The 21,958-nt window shown below is 44.1% G+C and overlaps 1 protein-coding gene across 3 annotated transcripts in view; it reads left to right on the plus strand.

The window, feature by feature from the left end:
* Positions 1-4,803: 4,803 nt before the first annotated feature.
* Positions 4,804-21,958, plus strand: part of LOC131188305 (amyloid-beta A4 precursor protein-binding family A member 3-like) — a 31,035-nt gene continuing 13,880 nt past the window's right edge. For 2 of the 3 annotated variants that reach the window (XR_009152761.1, XM_058163496.1), the window contains exons 1-7: positions 4,804-4,997; positions 10,326-10,679; positions 12,303-13,137; positions 16,538-16,577; positions 17,127-17,272; positions 19,509-19,595; positions 20,844-21,002. Coding sequence is in view for 2 of the 3 variants with exons in the window: in XM_058163496.1 (XP_058019479.1) it covers positions 10,366-10,679; positions 12,303-13,137; positions 16,538-16,577; positions 17,127-17,272; positions 19,509-19,595; positions 20,844-21,002 (1,581 nt within the window). In the remaining variant the exon portion in view is untranslated. The remainder of the gene's footprint in view (positions 4,998-10,325; positions 10,680-12,302; positions 13,138-16,537; positions 16,578-17,126; positions 17,273-19,508; positions 19,596-20,843; positions 21,003-21,958) is intronic. The other variant, XM_058163497.1, reaches the window with a different exon arrangement.

Below are 21,958 nucleotides of genomic sequence, written 5' to 3' on the forward strand. Positions count from 1 at the left end.
TATATGGGTGAGAATAAGGTTCTAGAAGGCAGTATTTTCAACATTAAGCAAAAAATGAAGAACACGGGGGCATAACCTCAAACTGACAAGAGGAAAGTTCAAAAGTAATGTCAGAAAGTATTTCTTCACAGAAAGAGAAGTGCAACTTTGAATAGAATAGAATAGAATAGAATAGAATAGGATTTTTTTTTAATTGGCCAAGTGTGATTGGACACACAAGGAATTTGTCTTGGTGCATATGCTCTCAGTGGAACCAACTCCCAAGGGAGGTTGTGTGTCAGTCATCAGTAACTAAATAACAGAGTTGGAAAAGATCTTGGAGGTCTTCTAGTCTGACCCCCTGCTCAAACAGGAAACCTTATTACCAATTCAGACAGATTTTTGTCCAACCTCTTCTTAAAAATCTCCAGTGTTGGAGAACCTGCAACTTCTGAAGGCAACTTGTTCCATTGATTAATTATTCTGTCAGGAAATTTCTCCTTAGTTCTAGGTTGGATCTCTCCTTGATTAGTTTCCATCCATTACTTCTTGTCCTGCCTTTAGGTGCTTTCACAGTTTAAACATTTGATTTTTAACATGCTTGGGATAAACATCACCCGACAAAAATTAAAAATTAAATAAAATATAAAAATAATTAAAAACAATAAAATTAAAAGAAAACAAAAAACAAATTCAAAAGGCAGAAATGACGGGCTAGTAGGTCTTTTTCAACCATCAGTTTTCTATGTTTCTATGAACATTGGTGGAAATTACAATCTAAGAATGTTTCTTGACTTTGGCCACATTAAGGTTTGTGGACTTTAAACCCCCCCCCAATTTCCCAGAATTCCCATGGCAAATCTCCACCAAGGATATTTATTCTTTTTGCATAAATGCCTATGACAGCATGCACTGGCCACCACTGTCAGACATAAACCTCCATTAAATTGCACAACTGGATGGAAAATAGTTCAACAAAGCACCTGAAAAATGATATGGCTAATTAACGTGGATGCTTACCGCAGACTAAATACATACCGGCACCCTTTAGATAACCTCAAGGAGCAACTGGAACAAGCCATGACTACAGAACACAGAAAAATGCTGACAACCATCATTAAGATTATATCTCTTAGACAAGTTGAAAAAGGAAAATCCAAAGTATTCAAGCTAAACTCCAGAAGCAAAGAGGTGCCTGAGCTCTAGTCAATACAGCTAATCAATACAGGTAGTCCGCGACTTACAACGGTTCATTTAGTGACCATTCAAAGTTATAATGGCTCACACTTATGACCGTTGCAGCTTCCCTATGGCCACATGATTAAAATTCAGATGCTTGGCAACTGTTTCATATTTATGACGACTGCAGTGTCCTGGGGTCATGTGATCAGCTTTTGCGACCTTCTGACAAGCAATGTCAATGGGGAAGCCAGATTCACTTAACAACCATGTTACTAGCTTAACGAATGCAATGATTCACTTAACAACTGTGGCAAGAAAAGTCGTAAAATGGGGCAAACTCGCTTAACAAATTTTCCACTTAGCAACATATATTTTGGCCTCAATTGTGGTCATAACTCGAGGACTACCTGTATGTCCAGTCACAAATGGTGGTTACATGATCCCAGGACACTGCAACCATCATAAATTCATGCCACTTGCCAAGTGTCTGAAGTTTGATCATGTGACCTTGATGATGCTAGGATGATCATACATGTGAGTACCGGGTCATAGTCACTTTATTCAGTGCCATTGTGACTTCAAGCAGTTGTTAAGCAAATGGTTGTAAAAGGAGGACTACCCTCTTTTCCCCCAAAATAAGGCATCCCCTGATAATAAGCCCAATCGGGCTTTTGAGCGCATGGCAATAAGGCCAAGTGCTTATTTCAGGGTTCAAAAAAAATATAAGACAGGGTCTTATTTCCGGGGAAACACGGTACCTGTAATGAATCCATCTTACAATGATCTGGCATAAGGGTTCTTCACTTCCCCAAGGATGCAGATCTAAAAGCCTGTTGTTCATCTATGGCTTCCAGAACCTTTTTTCAATCTGAGAACTCATTCTTAAATAAGATTATTTTGTGCGTTTAAATGATTAAAAAAAAAACCTCCTGTCCATGCTCAGAGTTAGTCTTGTTTTGTTTTTAAAATTGGTGTGGCCCAGCAGATTTTTGCCCTGCTCCATATTCTAAGCAAGGGTCCCAAACCTTTCAGGCTGTGAGGACAAATAAACTCCCAGAACCCCTGATCAAAAGGCAAAGCTCTATGACAGAAAATTGGCTGTGTTTGAGTGTACTTTTCTGCCTGTTTCTTTCCTTCTCTTTCTTTCTCCCCTTCCGTCCTTCCATCCTTCCTTCTTTCCCCCCCCCTCCCCTGTTGCAACTATCTGAAAAAGGGAAGTCTGGACTAAGATGATGAGATAAATTTTGCTTTGTACTACATTACATTACATCCCTGAGCAAACAGCTATATTGTAAGCCACCCAGAGTTACCCCTCTGTTAAGATAGGCAGCCGATAAATGTAATAAATAGAATAAAATAAAATATTGTCGAGTTGGGGTATACTCTAACACCGTGATGGTGAATCTATGGCATGGGGTGCCACAGGTGGCACACAGAACCCTCTCTGAGGGCACACCAGCCATTATCCCAGCCCAACCGTGCACACACACCTCCCACCGGCCAGCTGGTGTTCAGGTCTCTGCTGCATATGCACTGGGGAGAGGTACATGTGGGGGACGCGGACACGCATGTGCAGGGGGCGGAGGCGCATGTGTGCAGGTTGGTGCAGGAGGCTTTCCAGGCTCAAAACGGGGCATGGAGGGACGAGGAGCATGCACGGGGGACATGTGCGCATGTGTGTGTGGGTCGCTCAGATTGCATTTTGGTGGTTGTGGCACATACGTGTGCATACGGGCGCACTTTGGGCACTCGACACCAAAAAGATCAACCATCACTGCCCTAACACAAACAAGTGGCCAGAGACCAGCCGATCACTGGGAATGACCTAAGTGCCAAAGCCCACTGCAACTACATTGCACAAAACGCATTAAGAGTTGTAAACCTAATCTTACGTAGCTTCTTCTCCAGAAACACTAAACTACTAACCAGAGCTTATAAAACATTTGCTAGACCAATTCTTGAATATAGCTCGCCTGTCTGGAACCCATACCACATTTCAGACATCAATACAATTGAACGGGTCCAGAAATATTTTACAAGAAGAGTTCTCCACTCCTCTGAATATAACAAAATACCTTATGCCACCAGACTTGAAATCTTGGGTACAGAAAACTTAGAACTCCGCTGCCTTCGACAGGACCTATGTTTAACTCATAGAATCATCAATTGCAATGTCCTTCCTGTTGAGGATTACTTCAGCTTCAATCACAACAATACAAGAGCAGACAATAGATTTAAACTTAATGTTAACGGCTTCAATCTTGACTGCAGAAAATATGACTTCAGTAACAGAGTTGCTAATGCCTGGAATGCACTACCTGATTCTGTGGTCTCTTCTCAAAATCTCCAAAGCTTTAACCAAAAACTGTCTACTGTTGTTGTGTCTTGCCCGCCCTCAGAGCAGCCGGGGCCTTCTTATCTGCTCCCGAACACGGAGGAATGTATGCCTCCCGGCCCCAGTCCTGGCTCCATGCCCAGACAAACTGCAGAAGAAGGAGCACCTCCCGGCCCCAGCCCATGCCCAGGCAAACGGAGCAGCTAGACCCCTCCCCCTCCTCCACAGCATGTGAGTCTGAGGAGGGTTTATTACCAACAGCTGATTGGAGTGGCATCAGAAGATTGGATAGGTGGAGGCAACAGAAGGAAGGGAGGGGCAGGCCTTAATGAGTGCTGAGTCATGGAGCCACACCCCATGGCCTATATAAAGGATCTGCTTTCTGGCAGTCTCTGAGTCAGGCAAAGTCTAAACATATCTTGCTGAAGTCACTTACTGGTCTCCTGCCTGCTCTGAGGACTTTGCTAGGACTTTGGGCAGAGCTGCAGAGGCAAGCCTGATTCGGATTTCCCTGACCCGGCCGTCAGCGGAGGAGTGGGACACGACAACTGTTGACCTCACCCATTCCTAAGAGGTCTATAAGGGGCGTGCATAAGAGCACAAACGTGCCTACCGTTCCTGTCCTACTGTTTCCTTTCATTATAACCAATTAATATAGTTATTACATACTTATGCTCATATAGATGCTTATATATTATATAGTTATTTTCATGCTTATGCTTATATACACTGTTGTGACAAAAATGAATGAATAAAAAAATAAATAAATAAAATCTAATTTTACTTATTCTGGAACTGTGACTAAAAGCGGAACAGCATCATAGATTTTTAAAGGCAATTCAATCCACATCTTCAAAAGGCAACCCGATCACCAGACACATGCTGTTCCAGGCTCTGCTTCATTTGACAAAGAAAACAGGTGAAACCTGAGCAAGGCTCTGCATCACATCAGCAAACAGGACGTCTGCGTCTGCTTTTGCACCGTAGGAAACCAATTCTTCTGGTTGAAAAGGAAATAGATTGAACTCTGCCACAACTAAATTCATATTTTGGGGGGAGAAAAATGCATTTTTAAAAAATCTACTTTCTTTTTTGACTTGGTGAACAAAATTGCAGACTTCTGCGTAGCACGGAAATCTGGATCCTCCCGTTAGGAAAGCTGGGCAAACTCTCCTTTTTCAAATTTGTAATATACGTTTACTTTGGAAAGCTAAACCTTTGCCCACACGACAAAACTACACCTCCCAGAATCCTCTCTTAGCACATGCTCAATCCTAAGAGGAGGGAGGGAGGGAGAGAGAGAGAGAGAGCGAACCCCAGGAAGAAAAATACGCGATTGAATATTTTTTTTATGTATATATTCAGCTTTAATCCGCAGTCTGCTGGCGTAATCCTGGCTGGGTGTTGGATCTCGGCCCGCAAGGGATTGCGAAGAATTTGCGACTCACAAAGGGGTCAGCCAGCTTTCTCTTCAAACTTGAGAGCCAAACTTTTCATAGAAGTAAGTTTATGCAAGGGGATGTTTTTGTTTTAAGTCTTGCACTCGCCCACTCACCACCACCCCCCAAAAAAAAAGAGGGAGGGGGAGGAGAAAAGGTTTTCTACAGCGTGCAGATTCAGTTTTGTTCTCTTTAAAAACGTAGCTTGTTGCAAACTTCTTAAGCCCCTTGCTAGATCTTTGGGAACTTTTTGAAATGACATCTTTTGAAAACGGGCAAATTTTGATTTCCTAAGGTTGCTTTTTTATTTTCCAGATCTATAAACTTTCCCATATATGGAGGGGGAGTGAGTGAGAGTGAGAGAGAGAGAGAGAGAAAAAACCACATAAGTTTAAAAGAAAAGAGCATCAGGTAGACGATGACATCAGAGGGACAGTGAAAGCAATCTGGATCGGACTGAAGAAAAGTGGAAAATAAATCCAGAAATAAGAATCATTTGTGCAGAAGACTTGAGTATTGAGAGGGCTTCAAAGCTAGAGATTTTCTTTCAAGTAAACATGCTAAGAATTTCTCTGCCCTGTAAAGTGGAGCAAATAATAATAATAATAATAATAATGATGATGATGATGATGATGATGATGATGATGATGTTCAGCCTCTTTACACTGCATAGCTGTTTTTCTCTTCCCTCTTTTAAATTTAATTTGGAATGATCATTGCATTTCCGCAGCTAAGACTTGCTGAATCTTTAGCAGTAGCAATAAATCAGTTATATGGTACTTTTCTTCAGCAGCCCAACCACACTGTATGTATCTCTTTTGTTTTTTTTTAAAAAGCAGGCATTGCATAATTTCCTGCAAAATAAGTGTCAACCAGATTATTGGTTGCTGGCTTTTTAAATCGATCCTGTCAGCAGATGCAGCGCAAAACTGCAGCAATAACAATCCTAACAAACCCAGGTTTTGTGAGAGGATCAGAAAGGATGATGCTATTTTTAATAGCTTCATATAAAAATTCCTACTCTGCAGCATACCTGCTCCATTTGGTACAGTATGGATTTTAAGCCTTGCTCTTTCGACAAACAGGGGTCAGCTGAGAAGCCCAGGAGAAAAATGCCCCTCGTATTTAAAAGCATTAAAATCAAAACTTCTTTAAAACTAAATACAGTAAAACAAAACGGGGCAGTCAGTGGTGTTTTTTTTAAAGCAGAGATGACTGAGCATGCTCAAATAACCATGGAATGTTGATTGACAATAAAAAAGAATATTGAGTGGGTGGAATGAAAGAGAATTCAGCTGGCTGGGACTTTGAACAGGCTTTCTTGGTTGTTATGTTTTAGTGCAATTGCTGTGTAGCTTCGGTGCCCTTTGCCTAGGACGATGGCCTTGGAGATTGAGTAGTAGGTCTGGCAAGTAGCCATCCCATTTTCAATCCATCTTTTTCCCTCAGTGAAGCATGCAAAGAAGGTTGCAACTATGATTTTCTATATCCTGGAAAATTCTCACTGCAGTAAAACTTAGCAATTTTTAAACAGCTTGTATCTTATCTGTGCATGCCTACAAAAAAAGCCTGATTTCATTTAGTGGATCTTGCCCTTAATCAAATGCATGTAAGATAGGCCATGATATATATGGTATCTTTTCTAGTGCTGAGTTTTGTGTGGGTTTTAATGTCCTGTTTTAGGTCTTCCTCCCATTACATTAGGGTGGTTTCATTTTCCATTTCCTTTTTCCCCCCCGTTTCTTGCATTTTAGCAAAATCTAAATTTTGGTTAAGATTAGACATTGTTTCCTGAGCTGGAAAAAAGTTTTTTTTTTAGAAGAAAAAATGAACAGGATGAAGCCTAACCCCCCCATTTTTTATAAACCACATGGTCTGTCAACTTCTGTAGATAAATTACAAAATTTATCCTACCACAATGTTACAAGTTCACCTTTTTTAAAAAAAAATCAGATTACACTATGGTAGGAACACTGGGCAAGCGCTTAATTTCTGCTGAGTTGGCAGCTTTAAGCTACAGGTTAAGGAGGAGTCCGGTTGCCAACTTTGGCTTTAACCCAAATTTGTACCTACAACAAATGGACTGTCTGTTACTAAAAATGGTGGATCTTGTTGTCCTTCCTCAAGCTGAACCAGTGGTGAAATCCAATTTTTTTAATTACCGGTTCTGTGGGCATGGCTTGGTGAGCATGGTGTGGTGTGGGTTGGTGGGCATGGAAGGGGAAGGATACTGCAAAATCTCCATTCCCACCCCACGCCGGGGGGAAGGATACTGCAAAACCTCCATTCCTACCCCATGCCAGGGACCCCACGCCAGAGGAAGGATACTGCAAAATCTCCATTCCCTCCCCACTCCAGGGGAAGGATACTGCAAAATCTTCATTCCCACCCCACTCCAGGGGAAGGAAACTGCAAAATCTCCATTCCCACCCCACTCCAGGGGAAGGATACTGCAAAATCTCCATTCCCACCCCACTCCACGGGAAGGATATTGCAAAATCTTCATTCCCACCCCACTGTCTCCAGACAGCCAGAGGTGGTATTTGCCGGTTCTCTGAACTACTCAAAATTTCTGCTTACCGGTTCTCCAAACTCAAAATTTCCGCTGCCAGTTCTCCAGAACCTGTCAGAACCTGCTGGATTTCACCCCTGAGTTGAACAAAGTGTTGAAGCCATCCGGTGCTTTCGGGAACAAGCTGTATATTAAAAACACACAACTTCACTGGTTTCTGAAAGTATTGGGCGGCGTCAGTAGTTTGTTGCCTAGAGAAAGGAGAATGCTGTCCGCCATTTTTAATACAGTTAGTCCTCGACTTACAACCATTTGTTTGGTGACTGTATAAAGTCACAGTGGCATAGAAAAAAAACAACTTACCACTCTTATCTCTGTAGCAGCATCCCAGTGGTCACATAATCAAAATTTGGGTGCTTGGCAACCAAAGTGTGTTTATGATGGTTGCAGTGTCCCAAGGTCATGTGATCCCCATTTGAAATCTTCCCAGCTGGCTTCTGACAAGCAAAGACAATGGGGGAAACTGGATTCGCTTAATGACCTCATGATGACTCACTCAACAACTGTGGCAAAAAGGTAAAATCGAGCATGATTGACTTAACAGGACCTAGCAATGGAATTCTGATCCCAGTTGTGTGGCTGTAAATTGAGGATCTACAGGTAATCCTCAATTTACAACCACAATTGAGCCCAGAATTTATGCTGCTAAGTGAGAAATTTGTGAAGGGACAATTTGCCCCATGTTACGAATTTTCTTGCTGCATTTGTTAAATGAAGCCCTGCGGTAGTTAAATTCGGAACACAGTTGTTAAGTGAATCTGGCTTCCCCATTGACTTTGCTTTTCAGAAGGTCGCAAAAAGGGATCACATGACACCCCCCCCCAGGACACTGCAATGGTCATAAATATGAACCAGTTGCTGAGCGTCCGAATATAAATCACATGACCATGAGGATACTGCCACTGTCATAAGTGTGAAAAATGATCATAAATCACTTTTTTCAGGGCTGCTGTAACTTCGAACGGACACTGAATGAATTGTTGTAAGTCAAGGACTGCCTGTAGTAGGCAGCCCGTTCATTCTTAGGAATTCTCCTTAAGTCTTAACCTGTGGACCTGTGCATTTGGGGTGTCTGCATCACTGTGGGCTTGTCCCACGGGTGTCAAACTTGATCGTGTCACGTGATGTATCATGAGGTATTGCGACATTTTTTGCCTTTGCAGAGCTGGGGTGGGCATGGCTGGCATGTGACGTATCTGGCCCGTCGACCACCAGTTTGTCAGGCCTGGCTTATCTTCATGTCTTCCTAATGATATACAAACCTTTTAATGCAGGGATCTCCAACCTTGGCAACTTTAAGCCTGGAGGACTTCAGCTTTGCTGGCTGGGGAATTCTGGGAGTTGAAGTCCTCCAGGCTTAAAGTTGCCAAGGTTGGAGACCCCTGTTTTAATGTGACAAACTCTCTCATCCTTTTTCTCAGATTGGTGAAATAAGCTATTTCTGGCTATGGGTTTAGTGTTCTCTCTAAAGCAGGGGTCTCCAACCTTGGCAACTTTAAGACTTGTGGACTTCAACTCCCAGAATTCCTCAGCCAGCTTTGGGAATTCTGGGAGTTGAAGTCCTAAAGTTGCCAAGGTTGGAGACCCCTGCTCTAAAGAACCCTAAACTGTGTTCAGAAATAACCTGCCTAATAGGTCCGAGCGTGTGATCTCTTACCTCAGCGGTTAAAGTCCCTCCCCTGAAGTACGGGTACTCCTCGACTTACAACAGTTCATTTAGTGACCCGATGAAGTTACGGCAGCACTGAAAGAAATGGCTTATGACCTTTTCCACACAACTGTTGCAGCATCCCCATGGGTCCTGTAATCAACATTCAAATGCTTGGCAACTGACTCGTATTTATGACGGTTGCAGTGTCCCCCGGGTCACATAATCCACTTCTGCGACCTTCTGACCAGCAAAGTCAGCGGGGGAGCCAGATTCACTTCCCAAGAGTCTTTGACTAATTGAACAACTACAGTGATCCAACTTAACAACTGTGGCAAGACAGGTCATAAAACAGGGCAAAAGGACTTAACCAATGTTTCACTTAGCAACCGAAATTTTGGGCTGAATTTGCAGTCATAAGTTGAGGACTCTCTATACTTAACTACCCTGAGAACTGCCTCACCATGCATTCAGAAGAATGGCCCCCCACCCCCGAAAATGATGCCTTGTGGGAAAAGGAATGAAGCTGAAACTCCTGTTGTGGTCCACCAGCTGCCTGCAGACCTGGCAGCTGAGTCGGACAGTGAGGAGGCTGGGGAGGACAATAGGCCAGTCCTGGAGTCTGGGGAAGGCCCAGATGAGGGCTTTGCATTGGAGGCAGAGATGAGGCCAGGGCCATCTGGGAGCGATGCGTGGACTCCAGAGCCTCCAGAGGCTGACAGCTGAGAGGCAGAGGAACAGGAGGAGCCTGTCCCTAGTGCACGCATATGAAGAGCTGCCAGAAGACAAGAGCAGCTGAAGAAAAAAGGACAACTCAGGAGTAAGGCCAGAAGATGATTGGCCACTCCCATAAGGCTTAAAAGAGCAGCAACAAGCCGTTGGGTTCTTTGTAGGAAAGCAACGTTGATTTCTGTGCTTCTTGTCTCTTGAACTTTGTGGGGTTTTTGCAGGTTTCCAAAGACATCAAAGGTTGGTGATAAGGCCGAAGGACTGGTTATTAAGAATTTTGTTTTGGACGAAGTGGAGAATGAATTAATTCTCAGTTGTTTTAATAAAATAAGTTTGTTGAGGACTGAATTGTGTTTAATAATCACTATTTGGGCCTTGGTCACAACAACTCCTGACTCTAACCTGAGTCCCAAGATTACATACTCCCATTTTGTTTCCAAGTGTAGGGTCATTGTTGTCGCAACCTGGAGGAGTGATCATAATGGACAGTGGCATGGATGTTAAGAAAGATGCAACTGAGGGGTTCGGGAACCTCTCAGAATCTCTAGTGCCTCCTTCCATGGATTTGGAAGATGAGATTGAGGCTCCTGTTGACTCTGGAGAAGATGCTTCCATTATCCAACAACTGTCCACCTTTCCTGGTGACAACCAGGTTCTCCCGAAGCTGCCAGATCTGGATTCAGGGCCCTGCTATCCTGGAGCTGAAGAGATCAGGATTGGCTGGGATGGGGATGGTGAGTCCGAAAGATGCTCGGAACCACAAGATACCACTTCTTTGGATCCTGAGGTCTCCAGGTAAACAGTTTCTCTTCCCTTTCACATTTTATTTATTATTTATCTATGTCTCCTGCTATAGTGTAGAAATGGGACGGATCAGCGGTTTCTAATCTTTCCGGCTCAGTGGACTGGTGGAGGGGGGTGGGGAGGAGTGTGCATGTCTGTACTTGTCCAGCACTTCCACAGCCCAGTTTCTAACGGGATGCAGCCCAGCACTGGGATGCGGCCCAGGAATTGGGGACTCCCCTGGGATGGTTAAACCATGGGTCGGCAACCCACGGCTCTGGAGCAGCATGTGGCTCTTTCATCCTTCTGCTGCGGCTCCCTGTCACTCAAAATATGCATCACAACTGCCAATTTGTGACACCTGCGGGCACATGATTTATTGAGCTTTTTGAGCCCCCACCCCACCCCCGGTAGGCCAACCATGGATAAATCCAAGGAAATAAAAGTTTCAGAAGAAAACAGAACATTTAATGGTATGTGGGCAGATTCAGTTGCTTTCACTGCTGACGAGACTGGTTTACCAGTATGCTTAATATGTGTTGAGAAATTAGCAAACAGTGCAGTGTTATCTTGATTTTAGATGTCAAAAGTGTTTTGTGGCTCCTGGTGTTTTCTTTTCTGTGGAAAATGGGTCCAAATGGCTCTTTGAGTGTTTAAGGTTGCCGTCCCTTGGGTTAGACAAATGGATGGATGGGTGGTTGGGTGGATGGATGGATAGATTGCTCCATCCATCTAAACACAGGCACATACACGCCTCTAGTACATGGAAGTTGACAGTTGGACAACGTAAATGGATTCTCCGTGCGTCTTGTATATTTCTTCCTTCAAAAATGGGAGAAACTATCCCTCTTCATTTCTACAATTGAGAAGGAGCTCCCCATGTTAATCTTCAAATTGCTCACTGTGGTTCAGAGTTTTATGAAAACAACCAGTGCAGCCAGTCCAACAAAGCATAGTTAAAGCAAATTATGACTTGATGAGATAGAATAGAGCTGGAAGGGACCTTGGAGGTTTGGAATAGAATAGAATAGAATAGAATAGAATAGAATAGAATAGAATAGAATAGAATAGAATAGAATAGAATAGAATAGAATAACAGAATTGGAAGGGACCTTGGTGGACTTCTAGTCCAACCCCCTGCTTAGGTAGGAAACCCTACACTGGACAAATGGCTATCCAACCTCTTCTTAAAAACTTCTTGTGTTGGAGCATTCAGAATTTCTGGAGGCAAGTTGTTCCACTGATTAATTATTTTCACTGTCAGGAAATTTCTTCTTAGTTCTAGGTTGCTTCTCTCCTTGATTAGTTTCCACCCATTGCTTCTTGTCCTGCCTTCAGGTGTTTTGGAGAATAGCTTGACTCCCTCTTCTTTGGGGCAACCCCTGAGATATTGAAATACTGTTATCATTTCTCCCCTAGGTCTTCTAGTCCAGCCCCCTTCTCTAGCAGGAGACTCTATACCATTTCAAACAAGTGGCTGTCCAGTCTCTTCTTAAAAACCTCCAGTGATGAAGACCCACAATTTATATATAATGAATTTGAATATGAATATATTTTGTGCTGACTTTCCTTCTTGGGGCAGGCAGCCTCTCTTGTGACTTGGAAAAATGTTAACATTTTGGGTTTCCTCAACAGGAATGGTATGGAGGAGGGTGCCAAAGCTTCAGCTCAGGAAGAGGACATATGCTGGACACCCAAACCAGACCAAGTCTCCTCAGAGGTAGAGAGCGACCTCAAGATCGCTATTGACCAGAGTGAAATTCTGAAGGAGAAGGATGTGGAAGAGGAGATTTCAGAAGCTGACCAGGCCGAGTTCTTACAGCTTTTTGCCCGACTGCAGAGACTTAACCCTGGCTTCCATGACAAGTTGCCCACTTCTGAAGATGACCCCTTGGGCGCCTCTGACGGCGAAGAAAGCCACGGGTTAGGAGATGGAGACAGGCGACCCCTCCTTGAGCATCCTGAGGACCTCCAGGGATCTCCAGACAAAGGTGCCCCTTCTCTACTCCATGTGGCTACAGGGCAGGGCCTTCGGGCAGCCGCTCAGCACCTCCTGAGATCTGTCCAGGGACAGAGAAGCGGAGAATTGCTTTCCTCAGAAGCCAACCAGGAGAACCTGCTCAGTCTCCTCCATTACGAGGGGGGCATTTCCATGGAGGAGGAAGATGACCGGATAGCCCTGGCCCACTCAGACTTGGTGATCAGGGCTGGCGGTCAGAAAATAGAAGTTGAAGGAACAGCTGTGGCCCCAAGGAAGGTCCCTCCAGAACCTGCCTGTGATGATCAGGAAGAGAGAAGGAGGAAGGGACGGAGGCCCAAATCGAGGCTCCTAAAAGAATCCATTGGCTTAGAAGCGGCTGCCTCTTCTGACTCCAACTTGGAGGCCCGCAACTGGGAAGGCACCTCAGATCCAATGGGGGAAGCTGCCCTGAACCGCATGGAGGATTCCTCTCCCACCTCCGATCCGGTGGTGAGTATCTTGCAGGACAGTGTTCACACATTGCTCTGAAAGTCATCAAGGGCCCTTGGTGACTTTTTTGACTTAGCGCCTGGTGGGTTGCTGCAAACCATGGTTTATGGCTTAGCACCAGGCGCAAACGCTGCTGTGGCTTGTTTAACCAAGCTTGGTTTGCATTGATCGTTGTAAAACCACAATGTGGTTTCCTTGGTTTGGTCTTTGTTTGTTCTTTGTTGTCACACTTTGTTGTGTGAGTCCTGTTGATTGAAAAATTGTACCATCATCATCATCTTTTAATGACCCCATAATCCATTGTGGGGTGGAGTCTAGGCAACTGGATCAGTGGTAGGGTTTCAATTTTTTTTTACTACCGGTTCTGTGTGTGTGGCTTGGTGGGTGTGGCTTGGTGGGCATGGCATGGGAAGGATACTGTAAAATCTCCATTCCCACCCCACTCCAGGGGAAGGATACTGCAAAATCCCCATTTCCTCCCAATCAGCTGAGACTCGGAGGCAGAGAATAGATGGGGGTGGGGCCAGTCAGAATTTTTACTACCGGTTCTTCGAACTACTCAAAATTTCCGCTACCGGTTCTCCAGAACTGGTCAGAACCTGCTGAACTGGTCAGAACCTGCTGAAACCCACCTCTGAACTGGATGGAGCTGAGTGATTACTAGCCGGATGCCCTTCCTGTCGCCAATGCGGAGTTATATTCAACGGATATACTGTATTCTCATTGTGCCCAGAGAGAGAAATATCTGCCTCTGCGTAGGGTCGAACTGATAGCCTCCTGATTGTAAGGCGAGAGCTCTACCTCTAGGCCACCACAACCACTTCACTTGACTAGTTATACAGGAATAGAAATTAAATCAGATGTGGGCATTTTACAGTCCGTCGGCCACATCCGGCCCGCAGGCTGTCATCCAACTCATGGCAGAGGAAGTAGGGCATTGGGGGGGTGCGGGTGGCATCAGGGTAGGAACAGTGGGGGTAGCAGTGGCGGCTTTCCACAACAGTCCCAGTTTCTTATGTGTCTTATTGAGAAAATTAATTGTCTACTCCTTGAAGTAAATCATAGCTGACCCATTTACAAAGCGATGGCCCTTAGTTACTTTGAAAGTTCAATGTTAAAACAATTAAGGAGGAAAGACAACCAAATGAAAACTTCATTTAGATACTTCTCGACTTACAACTGTGATGGAGACTGCCCATCACGGACATAAGTCGTGGCGGTCATAAATCAGGTGACCTTTGCGAACGACCTGATTTTATGACCAATGGTTCACTATGGGCCTGTTTTTCTGAAAAACAAAAATGATAGTTTGGGACAAAACCATTATAAAATTCCATCATGTGACTATGAAACACTATAAATGGCCATAAATGTGGACCAGTTGCTGAGTGCCTGATATTTAGTCATGTGACTGTGGGCGGGCCTCAGCATTTAGGAATCGGGTTGAAGGAGGTCCGTCATAACTTCAGATGGTTGCAAAGCGACCGGTCGCAAAACAAGGACTATCTGTATATATCCTCCTTTGGATGTAGAAAACATGAGACTAATTTATCAAGCTACAATTCATATACAGGTAGTCATTGATTTACCATAGTTCATTTAGTGACTTTCAAAGTTATAAAGGCACTGAAAAAACTGACTTATCTCTTTTTCACACTTATGACCGTTGCAGCATCCCCATGGTCACATGATCAAAATTTCTGATGCTTGGCAAGTGGTTCATATTTATGACAGTCGCAGTATCCCAGAGTCACGTGATCAGCTTTTGTTACCTTCTGACAAGCAAAGTCAATGGGGAATCCAGATTCACTTAACAACCGTGTTACTAACTTAACAAATACAATAATTCACTTAACAACTGCGGCAAGAAAAGTTGTAAAATGGGGCAAACTCATTTAAATGTTTCACTTAGAAACATAAAATTTGGGCTGAGTTGTGGTCATAATGTGAGGACTACCTGTATCGGTGGCATCTTTGCCTTCCACTTCCTCTTACCTGTGCAGTTAGATCCTTAAGTTAAGGATCATGCACAATAGCTGAGAGGCACCACTTTAATAATTTTATGCATTCATTACATCCTGCCACAAACCAAATAATCTGAAAAATTGTCTCCAGAAGTTTAGTATAAGCTGCCTTCTGGTTAGACTGATCTCCTTATGGTAAAAACCCCAGTGATATCAGGTGTGCATTGTGACTTCATGACACAACAACATAAATTATATAGTTTGCACCAGTTGCGCAAAGTCATTACGATGTGCTTGCAATAAAACAATTAGTACATAGCTAACCTTGGCTAATCCCAGATGTTAAGCAGGGTTGGGCCTGATTAATACTTTAATGAGAATCTTCTAAAAAATTCCAGTGCTCTTGGCTAGACTGGAGAGTTTTAAAAAATCAGAAAAAGGCAGTGGGAAATATCAAGAAAACAGCATAGATGCTGACACCAGGAATCAAGGTTTATCTAGCTTTGCAGTAAAATATGCTTAGATCAAATTTCTAAAACAAAGTATTAAGCATCCAGAGTTTTAAGGGGATTCATTGGATTAATTTATGTAATTCTCGATGTTTAGCCTTTGAGGTTGGTTGGTTAGTTAGTTAATTTTATTCTGATTTTGCATCCCGTTTTTATTATGTTAAGCTGTAAGCTGCCTAGAGTCCAGTTCTGTGATGGCGAACCTATGGCATGCATGCCACAGGTGGTACATGTAGCCATATTGGTGGGCAAGTGAGCTCAGCTCCAGCACCCATGCGCATGCCGGCCAGCTGATTTTCGGGCCTTCTGGGCCAAGTAGGGAAACAGGCTATTTCCTGCCTCCGGAGAGTCTCGGGTGGTGGTGAGGAAGGCCCGTTTTTCTCTCTCACCAGGTTCCAGAGTCTTTCTAGGAGTCTGGGGAGGGCGTAAATGGCGTCCCCCCCTCTGGAGGCCCTCCGGAGGCCAGAAATGGCCCATTTGCCAACTTCCGGTGGGACCGGAAGGCCCGTTTTTTGCTGTCCCCAGGCTCCAGAGCCTCTCTAGGTCTCACCGGAAGTTGGCAAACGGGCCATTTTTGGCCTCCGGAGGGCCTCCAGGGGGGAGGCCATTTACGCCCTCCCCAGACTCCTAGAAAGGCTCTGAAGCTGGTGAGAGAGAAAAACGGGCCTACCAGGCCATCACGTGTCAGGAGCGGAGGGGGGAGCAGGGGGGAGCCCACTCATGCATGGGGATAGGGCATATAGAATTATGACTGTGGGCACGTGCATGACCACCACCCCTGCCCCCCGGTCCTGGCGTGCAATGATAAAAAGGTTAGCCATCACTGATCTAGTTGGTTTCAGATAGTCAGATAAATTTCATAAATAATTAAGATCTCCCTGGCTTTAGAAAGCCAATCCTTTTTCCCCTTTCTTCTTTCTTTAACAGAATAAAGGCAACGTGTCATCTTTCCCACCTTATAAAGATGGTAAGTGAAGAATTTTGATTGATTTATTATGATGTGAATTTTGGGGCAGCCCCCACCCCCGGCCAAAAGAGCCAATCAGATATACTGGAGAATGAGGTGGACTAGAGCACGGGAGTCCCAGGTTCTAGTTCCTCTTCAACTACAGACGTCATTGGTTAACTTTGGGCTAGTCCCTCCCTCTCAGTCCAACAGCCAATGAGGTGTAGAAGGTGGTGTAGAAGGGCAGGTGTTGGACTAGCAGCAGGGAGACCCAAGTTCTACAGAAACTCATTGGCTTACCTTGGCCCAGTTCCTTCCACTCAATCCAAGAGCCAATCAGGTATAGAAAGTAAGATGCTGGATTAACAGCAAAGAGACCCTGGTTCTAGTTCTTCCCCAGCCACAGAGGTTCCCTAAAGAACTTGAGGGCACTTCTATCACAGTTTAACCTACTTCGTAGGGATGTTGTTAACATATGCTACATATGGTACCTTTGGGTGATAATGGTGATGACGATGATGACAATGACAATAATAATGTTATTAAACAAGCCCTTTCTGTATGTCTCAGTCCCAGGTCCCTGTGATCCCGAAGATCTGTTGGAAGGGGTGATCTTTGGAGCCAAATATCTGGGCTCCACACAGCTGGTTTCCGAGAAAAACCCATCCACCAGCATTCGCATGGCTCAGGCCCAGGAAGCTGTTGATAGGATTAAGGTGGGAAGGGGGAACAGCAGGGATGTGACACCAACGGAGAACTTTGATAGCTGTTGTGGTCTGCCAGCAGTCTGCGGAGCTGGCAGCAGAGTCAGACAGTGGGAGGCTGGGGAGGACAATGGGTCAGTCCTGGAGTCTGGGGAAGGCCCGGATGAGGGCTCTGTGTCAGAGGCAGAGATGGGGCCAGAGCCATCTGGGAGCGATGCGCAGACTCCGGAGCCTCCAGAGGCGGACAGCAGAGAGGCAGAGGAACAGGAAAAGCCTGTTCCTAGTGCACGCATGCGAAAAGCTGCCAGAAGGCAAGAGCAGCTAAAGCAAAAAGGACGACTTGGGAGTAAGGCCAGGATATGATTGGCCCCTCCTATAAGGCTTAAAAGAGCAGCAATAGCTCTTGGGTACTGTATAGGAAAGTAATGTTGCTACAATTGTTTCTTGTCTTCTGTTTCTGAACTTTGTGGGGTTCTTGCCAAGAAAAGCCTTTGGTAGGGTGCCAAAGAAGACAAAGGTTTGTGATAATGCCGAAGGGCTTTTTCTGAAGGACTTTGTTTTGGACTTAATTTGGACTAAGCTGAGAATGAAGTAATTCTCAGCTGTTCTAATAAAATATGTTTGTTTAGGACTGATTGTGTCTGGTAATAACTACTTGGGCCTAGGTCACAACAATAGCTACATCCACAGGTAGTCCTCGACTTACAACCGCAACTGAGCCCAAAATTTATGTTGCTAAGCGAGACAGATGTTTTTCCCCATTTCGCCGCCTTTCTTGCCACAGTTGTCATGGAATCACTGTAGTTGTTACGTTAATAATACGGTTGCTAAGTGAATCTGGCTTCCCCACTTCTGACTTTGCTTGTCAGAAGGTGAAAAAAAGTCAGAAAAGGGATCACTTGGCCCCAGGACACTGCAACCGTCATAAATATGAGTCAGTTGCCAATCTTCTGAATTTTAATCCTGTGACTGTGACAATGATCATAAGTGTGAAAAACGGTCATCAGTCCCTTTTTTCAGTGCTGACGTAACTTCGGACAGTCCCTAAACAAACTGTTGTAAGTCGAGGACTCCTTGTACTCAGTTACATAGAAGAAAAGGGGCTCTGTTCCAGTTGCAGCAAAAAGGAGCCTCCATGTTCAAGAGCAGCTTACCTTTTCAGTGCAGTCACTGGAGCATTACAGTGGCGGAACAGGATGCTTGAGCTGTACCACCCTGATATGGGCTTTGTGTCTTTGGTCGGCCATGTTGGACTAAATTAGGCCAGATCTATTGGGGCCTTAAGAAGGGACACGGTGGCTTAGTGGCTAAGATGCTGAGCTTGTTGATCGAAAGGTCGGCAGTTCAGCGGTTCGAATCCCTAGTGCTGCGTAACGGGGTGAGCTCCCATTATTTGTCCCAGCTTCTGCCAACCTAGCAGTTTGAAAGCACGTAAAAAATGCAAGTAGAAAAATAGGGACCACCTTTGGTGGGAAGGGAACAGCGTTCCGTGGCCTTTGGCGTTGAGTCATGCTGGCCACAAGACCACGGAGACGTCTTCGGACAGCGCTGGCTCTTCGGCTTTGAAACGGAGATGAGCACCGCCCCCTAGAGTCGGGAACGACTAGCACATATGTGTGAAGAGAACCTTTACCTTTACCTTTTTAGAATAGAATAGAATAGAATAGAATTTTGGCCAAGTGTGATTGGACACACAAGGAATTTGTCTTGGTGCATATGCTCTCAGTGTACATAAAAGAAAAGATAAGTTCATCAAGGTACAACATTTACAACACAATTGATGGTCAATATATCAATATAAATCATAAGGATTGCCAGCAACAAGTTATAGTCATACAGTCATAAATGGAAAGAGATTGGTGATGGGAACTATGAGAAGATTAATAGTAGTGCAGATTCAGTAAATAGTTTGACAGTGTTGATGGAATTATTTGTTTAGCAGAGTGATGGCCTTCGGGAAAAACCTGTTCTTGTGTCTAGTTGTTCTGGTGTGCAGTGCTCTATAGCGTCGTTTTGAGGGTAGGAGTTGAAACAGTTTATGTCCAGGATGCGAGGGTCTGTAAATATTTTCATGGCCCTCTTCTTGATTCGTGCAGTATACAGGTCCTCAACGGAAGGCAGGTTGGTAGCAATTATTTTTTCTGCATTTTTATTTTTTATTGGGGCCTTAAGGAATCTCCATGCCACGATCACCTGTTTTCTCTCCAATTCTGACCTCTTTCCTTCACTTGCTTTCCTTGCAATCCAGGCTCCTGAAGGAGAATCGCAGCCGATGACTGAAGTCGATCTCTTTGTCTCCACTCAACGGATCAAGGTCCTCAGTGCGGACACACAGGTGCATTGACAGCTGCCTGCTCAAGAAGCATTCAGCCTGCTGCCTCCGTTTGAGATCATGTCTAATGGGCAAGGCCCCAAATGGCTGCTTTGGGGTTGCGGGAGGATGGCCACTCACAAAGCATTCCTTCGCCAGAAGACCCACCGATGAAACTATGCCATTGTTCCCTCCCTACAGGACAGTCCCTGGTGTTTCATTTAGCTATATCACTTTTTTTTAGATGGGGGGGCAGGCCGGCTGAAATGTTGAGAATGTGTTGTGGTGTGTTCTCAAAATGGCTGCTGAGGGGTTGCCTTCTCACAAAATGACTGGCGACAGGCTGAGAAGGAAGGAATTGCATTTTTCCTTTGGGCATAATAACTTTAAAAAAATAATAATAATAATAATTGCAGTCAATTATTGCAGTACAGGTAGTCCTCAGAATCACAGTTGAGCTCTGAATTTTGATTGCAAGTTGTTGGGGTTGTAAATTGGAGTCACCCTGAGATCAGACTTGATTTTATGACTGTTTTATGACACTCATTAAGCAAGTCACCCTGGTTGTTAAACGAATCATGTGGCTGTTAAGTGAAACATGTGGTTGTAAGTCAGAATCCAGCTTATCCAATGGGTGTTTTTTGCTGGGGGGGGAAAAAAATTCTCAAGGATGATCACATGACCTCAGGATACTGCAGCTAATTATAAATATAAGCCAGTTGCCAAGCGCCCAAAATCAAGGACTGCCTGTTCTAAGATCAAATCAATCACAAGCAGTCTCTGGGGGTGTATTGGCACCACAATTGTCTACCTCTGTTGTATGTGTATGGAAAATACACACACAGAGATATTTTAACTCAATTTTTCAACGTGATTTTTGTATGAGTTCTGGAAAACGACACATTGCTTGAGATTTTTGTGTCAGTGCATTCTCTGAATCAAGCTGTCGAACAACAAACTGGGGGCTCCTGCAACTGGCATAGAAGCCAGCCTGGCAGAGGATGATGTGAGCTGGATGTGAGCACATCCAGAAGACACAGCTGAGAATATTTTACAGACAGTTGGAGATTATTCTGTGAAATGGCAACCTGTCACTTTAATGCTTCTGGTTTCTCTTTCTTTCTTTCTTTCTTTCTTTCTTTCTTTCTTTCTTTCTTTCTTTCTTTCTTTCTTTCTTTCTTCCTTCCTTCCTTCCTTCCTTCCTTCCTTCCTTCCTTCCTTCCTTCCTTCCTTCCTTCCTTCCTTCCTTCTCTGGCCTCCTTGCCACCTTAGGAAACCATTATGGATCACCCCCTCCAGACCATCTCTTACATTGCTGACATTGGGAACATCGTGGTGCTCATGGCCCGTCGGAAGCTCCCTCGCCGGGCAGATGCTGCCACCGAAAAACAGCTGTACAAAATGATCTGCCACGTGTTCCACTCATCCGACGTGAGTGTAGGGAGATGTTGGGGGTGGAGAACACTGACAATCAGAGTTCAGATGTGCACCGCTGCCTCAGTTAGATTTATTTTATTTATTTTTTATTTATTTATTTAATTTTGTCATAACAATATACACAAGCATAACAAGCATAACACAAAAGATTATATAATATATAAACATATATATGAGGAGAAACAAGGTAGTATAAGCATATATATATATATAGGGGAAGAAACAATAGGACAGGAATGGTAGGCACATTTGTGCTCTTAGAGTCCTCTTAGGAATGGGGTGAGGTCAACAGTGGATAGATTTTTAATAAAAACTTTTGAGGTTATGAGAAGAGACCACAAAGTCAGGTAATGCATTCCAAGCATAGATAATTCTGTTACAGAAATCGTGTTTTCTGCAATCTAAACTGGTGCGGTTGACATTAAGTTTAAATCTGTTGGTAGCTCTTGTGTTATTGTAGTTGAAACTGAAGTAGTCATTGGCAGGAAGGACATTATAATGGATGATTCTATGAGCTAAACCCAGGTCCTGTCGAAGGCGACGAAGTTCCAAGTTTTCTAGACCCAGGATATCAAGTCTGGTGGAATAAGGTATTTTATTGGTTACGGAGGAGTGGAGAACTCTTCTCGTAAAATACCTTTGGACACGCTCAACTGTATTGATATCAGATATATGGTATGGGTTCCAGACAGGCGAGCAGTAATCAAGAATTGGCCTAGCAAAAGTTTTATATGCTCTGGTCAGTAGCGTGGTGTTTTTGGAAAAGAAGCTACGTAGAATTAAGTTAACAACTTTTAGAGCCTTTTTTGCTATATAGTTGCAGTGGGCTTTGGCACTTAGATCGTTAGATATAAAAACTCCAAGGTCTTTGACTGGGTGGGGGTCATCTGTGAGGTAATGTCCATCAAGCATGTACTTAGTGATTGGGTTCTTTCTTCCAATATGTAGGA

Source organism: Ahaetulla prasina, chromosome 1 (genome assembly GCF_028640845.1).
Source record: "Ahaetulla prasina isolate Xishuangbanna chromosome 1, ASM2864084v1, whole genome shotgun sequence".
Lineage (NCBI taxonomy): Eukaryota > Metazoa > Chordata > Lepidosauria > Squamata > Colubridae > Ahaetulla > Ahaetulla prasina.